General features: G+C 35.0%; 1 protein-coding gene across 1 annotated transcript in view; it reads right to left on the bottom strand.

The window, feature by feature from the left end:
* LOC145768813 (transmembrane protein 237-like) overlaps positions 1-4,529 on the bottom strand; it is a 31,535-nt gene extending 27,006 nt beyond the window's left edge. Inside the window, exons 1-6 of the mRNA XM_082580412.1 lie at positions 4,394-4,529; positions 3,397-3,483; positions 2,918-2,985; positions 2,097-2,187; positions 1,320-1,489; positions 118-308 (exon numbers count right to left, since the gene is read on the bottom strand). Of these exons, the coding sequence (XP_082436538.1) occupies positions 118-308; positions 1,320-1,489; positions 2,097-2,187; positions 2,918-2,985; positions 3,397-3,483; positions 4,394-4,491 (705 nt within the window). The 5' untranslated portion in view covers positions 4,492-4,529. The remainder of the gene's footprint in view (positions 1-117; positions 309-1,319; positions 1,490-2,096; positions 2,188-2,917; positions 2,986-3,396; positions 3,484-4,393) is intronic.
* Positions 4,530-7,873: the final 3,344 nt, after the last annotated feature.

Consider the following 7,873-nt stretch of genomic DNA (forward strand, 5'->3'; position numbering starts at 1 on the left):
AGAGTTGCAGTTTTTCCAAAATTTATTATAGAGCTGACTGCTGAGCTTTGGTTAATGATTTTCTATAAAAAAACAACCAAGACATTCTGTAGTTTGAACTGCCACAAAACGTCGTACATTCCAAATCGCCAGTCCGGCCAGAACTCCATGCAATAGAGTGCAGAAAAAAATGTAGGCGTTGTGGAAGCTTAAAGCCACTTGGGAAGTTTTCGTGATCAAGACGTCCACGTCGCTTCTTTGCATCGAGTGCTTCGCAGCTACGGCTTGTCTGGAGGCCAGCCATTCGTTGGAGTGGCTTATGAAACCGGCTGAAAAATAACAAAAAAAAATTCAAGTTAATTTTTTATAAAAAGAAGCGATAAAGCCATAAGAAAATCTAAGTTTTTGAACTACTCTTGGGTGTGGAAATACTTAAAAGCACAAAATTGTAAAAGCAGTAAAAACACTTTTAACAAGATGAATTGAGACTAAACTGCAATGTTTTTTTTTTTTATTTTGTTGATAAAAGAAAACGCAATTCACAAGGAAATAGTGTTCATAGATTGATTTTTTCAATGCAACTCTGTAAGGATTAGGCAAATGCTTCTCGTTAAACACCATTTTGATAAAAAACTGAATGCAGTAAAACGAAAATTAAGAATAGTGTTGAGGTGTTATAGTGTGTAAAATATTGTTGTAGATATTTTCAAGGATTTTATTGTGTTTGCTGAACTGAATGGATGCATTGAAAGTTAAAAAACCATAGATGCGTCACAATGCAGATCTTGTCAGCTGCGTGGCGCGTGGACGTCGCTATGATCATTTGGACTTGAAGCCAAACATTGCCGGACAAAATGACGCTCGTTCAGAATTGCCATATTGGCGGTTTTACAGCCAAATTTCTTTTAATGCGTTTAACAGGCTATTTTGTGAGTTTAGCATTTTGACATATTTTTAAATTTTGTTAGCATTTTCAACAGTTCTAAAAAACTCTGTTTTATCAATTCACAGTAGCCTATTTACAAAACATCAAATCTAAAAAGGAAACTTCGTCCACGCGTGGTGGAGTGGTGAGAACGTCTGACCACCGTTAAAATTACCTCGAGCGGTTCGACGCTCACCGATAGCCTGGTTTGACGAGGCACTGTATGACCAGCTTGAAAAAAAGATCACAGATCGGCTTACTTACTATTCTGTCCAAACTTTCAACAACCGAACATAAGTCTGGACACAACAAAACACGCTACTCTTGTCATAGATTTGACAGCAGTTCTTTAAATCCTTAAGCACAAGTTGCACATTAATTTCAACAATAATAATAGAAAAATGCATGAACTTACATGTGGTCTGCACGTAGACTTTCTTTTGAGGCTGGCTATTGGCTCCACCTCCCGCTACCCCAGGAAGAGCGGACATCGATGTGACGTGATCGATACGATCAACAGGAACAACGTCGTCTTCGCTGACAATGCTCGTTAGAGCATGACCGTTAGTGATCACTTCAGCCGAACTGTAAAAAAAAAAAACATTTTGTTCATAATTTCAAGAATTTAATTACCAAACATGTTACAGTTAGACAGGTAGTTGATACAAAAGTTTGATAGGTTAGAAAATACTCCTACAATATGTCTTACTTAGGAACAAACAACATCTGTTAACAATAACAACTGCATTATTGTAAGAAGAGAAATCTGAACCACAAGCGCTTTACTACATATTTGAAGACGAAACTTTCAACACAAAGTAACTTTTGTGAAGACTCTACAATCAAATAACAAAGCATTAGCATAGTTGTGTGTTTTACTTTTTACAAATAAATTATTATAAGACTTGGAATTACATCGACGAAGTAAAAACACAAGTCATACTGTTAACGGCGTTACTTATCTTCACAATCAAAAAGACTATATATCAATAAATATATGGAAAAAATTGAGTGTGTTTCATACTTGTATTGTTTCTTGATTTAAACTTTTAAAACATAGGATTTGCATATCAAGCAAATTTATTTTCTATTGCCAATAAGCAAGACTTTGTAAGTTATACTCTTACTTGAATGCACAACCACAGCATTAATCAAGACAAGAATGCATCAAGAAAATTAAACTGTTACATACCGAACCGACTGACTTTTGTTGGCCTGTCTTCGTCTTGTACGAGCTCGTTTCGACTGAGCAGATACTGTAGATTGATTTGTCTGATCTTCACCTGCACAAAGTCAAACCAATTTCAGCAAGCAAAAGTTTGGCTAGCTGATAAAATAAAATATCACCCATGTCGACAATTATGAAATGTTTTTGCATTGCTCTCAATATAACCTATAAGTTTCAGCACAGCTGCGCAGAGGCACAACAAAGTAGGCTGCATTACTACGCAATAAATCTATCTGCTTATTGATGTACAAAGTCCAGTGATGTTTTAGAAGGGTTTTGATGTGATCAATCAAAATAGTCCATCTAACACCCATAGATGTATTAGAAAGTGTTCGATAAATTCAAGTCAAACCACTTCAAAACCGCAATTGAAGAATTATCTACAAAATTAAAGCAAAAATAAAGCAAATACAAACTACAATCTAACATAAGCAATCTTGGCTATGTGTAAGCATGAGTTCTTTCAATGACTATTTCAAGTTTTTTGTACAATTCCACAAAATATTAACTAGTGAATGGCTTAAATCTTCAGGAGAGAAATGATCACAGCAGCAAGCAATGCTGCATCATTGAGAGCTATTAACAATTATGTTGGGGGTGGGCCATACATAATTATTATACATACATTAAATCTTTCTTTGTGACTGGTAAGGTTGCACAGGTCTTAGGTTGCAGTTAGTTATTATTTTTAAACCAAAGTAACAATCTTAAATTGAGGTATTTGTATGATGACTCTCATCTCAAAACAAATTGGCAAATGCAGAGACTAAGTATGAAAGACAAACCTCTAGCATTGAGTTCTGATATTGAATCTACTCTCTCTTCTGCCAGAACAATTGGTTGAGGAGTTGGTCTGAATGCACAAAGAAAAAAATAATTTCCATTTACAAATTGTATGCTTCACAGAAAAAACAGAAGCAAAAAACTTCGACATGCTAGGCACATAGCAGCATAAAAATAAGTGAGCCACTATTTTGCATCTGCATCATAACATTTTATCGTATATTGTCACATAATAACTACATAGCCACACTATCCAGAGAAGAAATTAAGCTGATTTTTCAAGTGTTAGTACAATGCCTGTTCTCCACTTGACCATGCAGCCGAACAACACAGTAAGCGAAGCAAAATAAAAAAGTGAAACAGTGGGTATGTTTTGAAACCAAAAAAATGTGTTTGTGTAAACAAATATGCAAGCGTAGGCCTATTTTGTTCAAAACTTAGTAAGAAAACTTTTGAAATTTAGATCATTCCTAAGAGTTACCTCGGAGGTCGCTTACGTCTTGAACGTTGTGTGTTAGATGGCTTGTCTCTTACACTAACATCTTGATTGTATTCAGAATTTGAAGCTCTGAAATAATAACACAAAAACATTGCCTATCAACCTTTCGAATAAAACACAAGAGTTTCAGACTGTTATAATTTGGTAGTGGAGCATCCTAAAGTTAAACTATTTAATTTTAAAATGAAAGAACTATAACTCCTTATGACTTTTGCAAGGCTATGTCTTGCATTAGGAAGTTTGGAATTGAGTTTCACTGCCCCTTTCTGGTAAAATACATTTCAGTGAGACACCATCACCTTGTAACTTGTTGAATAGAAGTATACCAGACTGCATTGAAAAGTGTCTTTTAGTCAATTTTTTTTTTTTAAATAAAGACCATTCAAACAGCATCTGACAGGAAAAAATATGAAAACGGTGTTGCCTTTTATTCCTAACTTTTTTGTAGGCAGGAGCACTAACACATGATGATGCAAAATGCTAGCACAATCATTATATATATATGCTAAGATCAGACAACTAGTTTTCGCATTATCTAACAAGCAATGAGCCTGTGGAACAAGTAATACACATTACACAATACATGTTATATATAGCAAATACAGTTTAGAACTATTTTCTGCTAAATTAAAGAATGAGTCTAGCAATTTTTTTCTCATTTCACAAAACGATTCATATATCACATACGTAAGTTACTTTGTATGTTATAAAATAATGCTTAAATTCTATTCTCACATTGCTGTGAAGACTTAAAATAAAGATATCATACACAACAATATAACAATATAAAAGATTCTGTAATGATCTAATCAATTTGTCAATAAAATTCAATCAGTGAGTTTTATAATTTAACTTTTACGCATGGTACGGTACTACTTAAAATTTTGTAAACCAGACTGAAATTTATGGCTATCATAGCTGGTGGTTAAATATTAAATCAATAATATACATAAACAAACAAAAAATGCTAGTACCGTACCTGGAATTTGATGCATTTTCATCACTTCTGATAATACTTGATTCTAAATGGGGTAGAGCACGGCGTGGTAAAGGTCTCAAAGCAACACTGTTATCCATTTGACTAAAACAGGATTGAAGAACTCTTGATAACAGAAAGAATGCTAAAACAACCAACCGGTAAAAAAACTAGGTATTGGTTAGGGCACAAATAAAAGGCGGAAATGCAGAAATTTTTCTGGCGTAAAAATGGTGCATTGTCAGCAAAAGTGAAGAAGTAATGCCGATGTAGACACTGTAGAAAAGGTGGAAACCCTGTCTTGGCATCTATATTGTACAAATGTACAACACAGCAATGACGTTATGTTAAAAAAAATTTAAACATTGTTTTATGGCTGTATAGATTTATTTAGGTTATACTTTTCTATAGTTGTAAATCAAGGGCAGAACCAGGATTTTATTTCCAAGACAACAAAAACCAGACCTTCCTTCTCAACATTTTTTGATTGATTTTTTTGCCTTGATAAATTATCTTGGATTGCAAGTTGTTACTTAATCCGGTTTTAAGGCTATATGTTATACAATATAGCTTAGACGCCAAGATTGGGTTTCTGCCTTTTCTACAGTGGCTTTAATGCTTTACTTTTGCGGACAATGTGCCAATTTACCCTGGGGAAATTTCCGCATTTTTACCTTTTTGTGGTGCCCTATTGATTATAATTTACAATGGTTATTAAAACAAAAGAAGACGTAACATAGGGTGTACAGCATGCACATCAATATTGAACTTGATATTAGATGGAAACCAGGAGTGCAGGGTATGGAAATGCAGCACACCCTCAAATTTTCACATTTAATTTTACACACTCATTAACTCCAATCTAAAATACAACACAAATAACCATGTTATTGATAGAAAAAGTAGTATCACAAACTTGGGAGTGGGAGTGTCTGACAACCTTACATTTCACAAGCACATCAAACTCATAAGGTTTGGTTTTGAATCTTTATCTTCGGACTGACAAAGCCTTGATACGGTAGGTTATATATTCCTGGTAGTTTCGCATACTTGAAGAGGCCTTTGCCGAGATTGACAGAGTGAAGTTTTTGATTGTTGATGTGTTATTGCTGGAAAATTACTCCATCCATTAGGTGCTGCTGAATAAAAACAATCCCTAGAACGCGTTGCTCAAGCACACACCCCCAGAGTCGAACCAGCGCTGCTTTATCTAGAAGCATCTTTGTTCGCAAAATCACGCCGGGAAGAAAATATTTCACCACAATATCTCCCAAACGTCTATCCAACATTTACAAATTATACGTTTAACCAAAAACTGAAATATACTACTTTCCGACACTACTAAAGTAAAGTTGAAAATTTTGTTTTTGTCAACATTAGGCTATTAAATTGTTTGAACAGCTTGAATTAATGTTAAGCTGAAAAGTTCCTCTGGCTTCCTCCGTTGAACTAATTACCATTTATTTTAATTCTGAAAAGGTATTTTCATCATCACTAAGTCTCTTCCTCTCAATTCAATTTCTTTTGCATTGGTGGCGCAAACTTGTAGAAAACGATAAAGCAAATACATGAATTTTGCACCAACAAAATAACCTCGTAGAGAGTTGAAGGCAATGAAAAGCAAAGTTTCTCTATTGTGAGATTTTTCTTTTGCAATTTTGTGATCATGTCCTGAATAAAACACAAACAATTTGTCTTTTTGTTAATGACATTTCAGCATTTATTTTCGGTTTTCATATAAAAAAATTAAAAAAAATGTTTTTTTTTTCTTCTTTTCTTCATTAACAATAGATAATGCATAATAAAACCATTGTGATGAAGTGCGCCTTTCGTTTTCAGTAGTCCATCACTAGTGCACAAATAAATAAGTAAAAAAGTAATTAAAAGTTTTCTCTCTCACTTCGATAGCTGTTTTGAAGAACTTAGACGAAGTAAATTCCAATGGAGATAATTTTTAATAAAAGATTGGTTTAAGCCGTGGTGTAGCCTACGCAGGATTTTCTCAAGAAAGGGGGCCATTCGAAAATTTTTTAGAATTGAAACTCAAACGTATTAAAAAACGCCCATCTGCTAATAATTTAATTTTAGACAAGTCTTATGCGATTAACCGCTGAAAGTCATTTTCCAAGAAAGCAAAATAACATAGATTTACTGATAGCCTATTGTTCCCGACAATTTTCACCAAATCAAACGTCATATAAAAACCGTTATGGTCTACTTAACCTAGCTGGCATCTTACGTCATGGAAATTGCTAGAAAATGTCCAAATATTGCACCATCGGTCGTAAGACCTGATGAAATATTGCATTAGCCGCTTGAACACCTGTTTGAATGACTTCATAATTGTCTTTCATTATTGCGTCACAGTTACTGTCTACGTGCATTTGAGATACCGCAAATTATTCTAGTCATTCGTAAAATTGTTTGTTGGAAGTCAGTCGCAAGTTTAACTGTTTGCTTGGTGCTTGCTAGCTGGACAAATTTTCCGTCTTTTATCCAAGTAATCTGTTCTGTAGTGACAGTTTTAGAGGCGTACGGTGTTGCGTCCCATTTTCGATAGCCTCGGGCTAATTTTACAGGAATACACTTTTGAATAGACGTTTCAAAAGAGTGTTTATTTTTCGGTCATTACATGCAGACGAACGGATTTGGGAATCTTATGTTACAATTTTCCCACGAAGAGATTATGGTTTACCGCTGTGACCACCTATAACTGATTTAAAATAGTCATTCCAAATGATGATCAGAAATACAAAACCGATGGATGCATTCTAAGCTATGAAATTCAAGTTTTTGTAGCAGTATTGCCACATTTTTTTTTTAAATTAACGAAAAACGCTGCACCAACTAAATATGAATATAGGTGGGCCCGTAAACAGAGATGTATGCGCACTATCTGGGATTTTGGAAGCGGTAAATAGGGCCTTGCATGATTTAAGTTATTGAATATCGAGTTTCTGTGACAATATTTGCAACATTTTTTTCAAATAGGCTAGTCAAAAAAACATAAAACAAACTAAAATGAGTGGGCCTCTAAACAGCCTTGACCCCTTCCACTTCCCCTCCTCCCCCCTCCGGGAGCACGAAGGGCCGTCAACACGGCTCTGCTACCCAAGACCATTCTTGAAAATAACATGTTTAGGCCTACACCATAGCCCAGGGCCCAGGGGTCCGCAGATATTTGTTGACGCGACCCAAAAAAGAATACTTTTAATTCTTCGCGACCCAAACGTTTCGGAAGCATATAATTTTGCTCAAAATACTTTGCAATTTAATATCAGTTTCAATGCAGTCATCTCTGCTTGTTAAACCTACATCCGGACCGGACAATTTTGGGCTTATTAAGAGAGGGACAATTCTCTGCCACTCCTATACTTTCAGTAGGAATGGACCAAATTGGGTTTAATAAGCGGGTGGACCTACTTACTGCGGGTTTAATAAGCGGGGACTAGGTTATTAGGCCTATAGCTACCATTGAAAGTA

Source organism: Aplidium turbinatum, chromosome 4, assembly GCF_918807975.1.
Source record: "Aplidium turbinatum chromosome 4, kaAplTurb1.1, whole genome shotgun sequence".
NCBI lineage: Eukaryota > Metazoa > Chordata > Ascidiacea > Aplousobranchia > Polyclinidae > Aplidium > Aplidium turbinatum.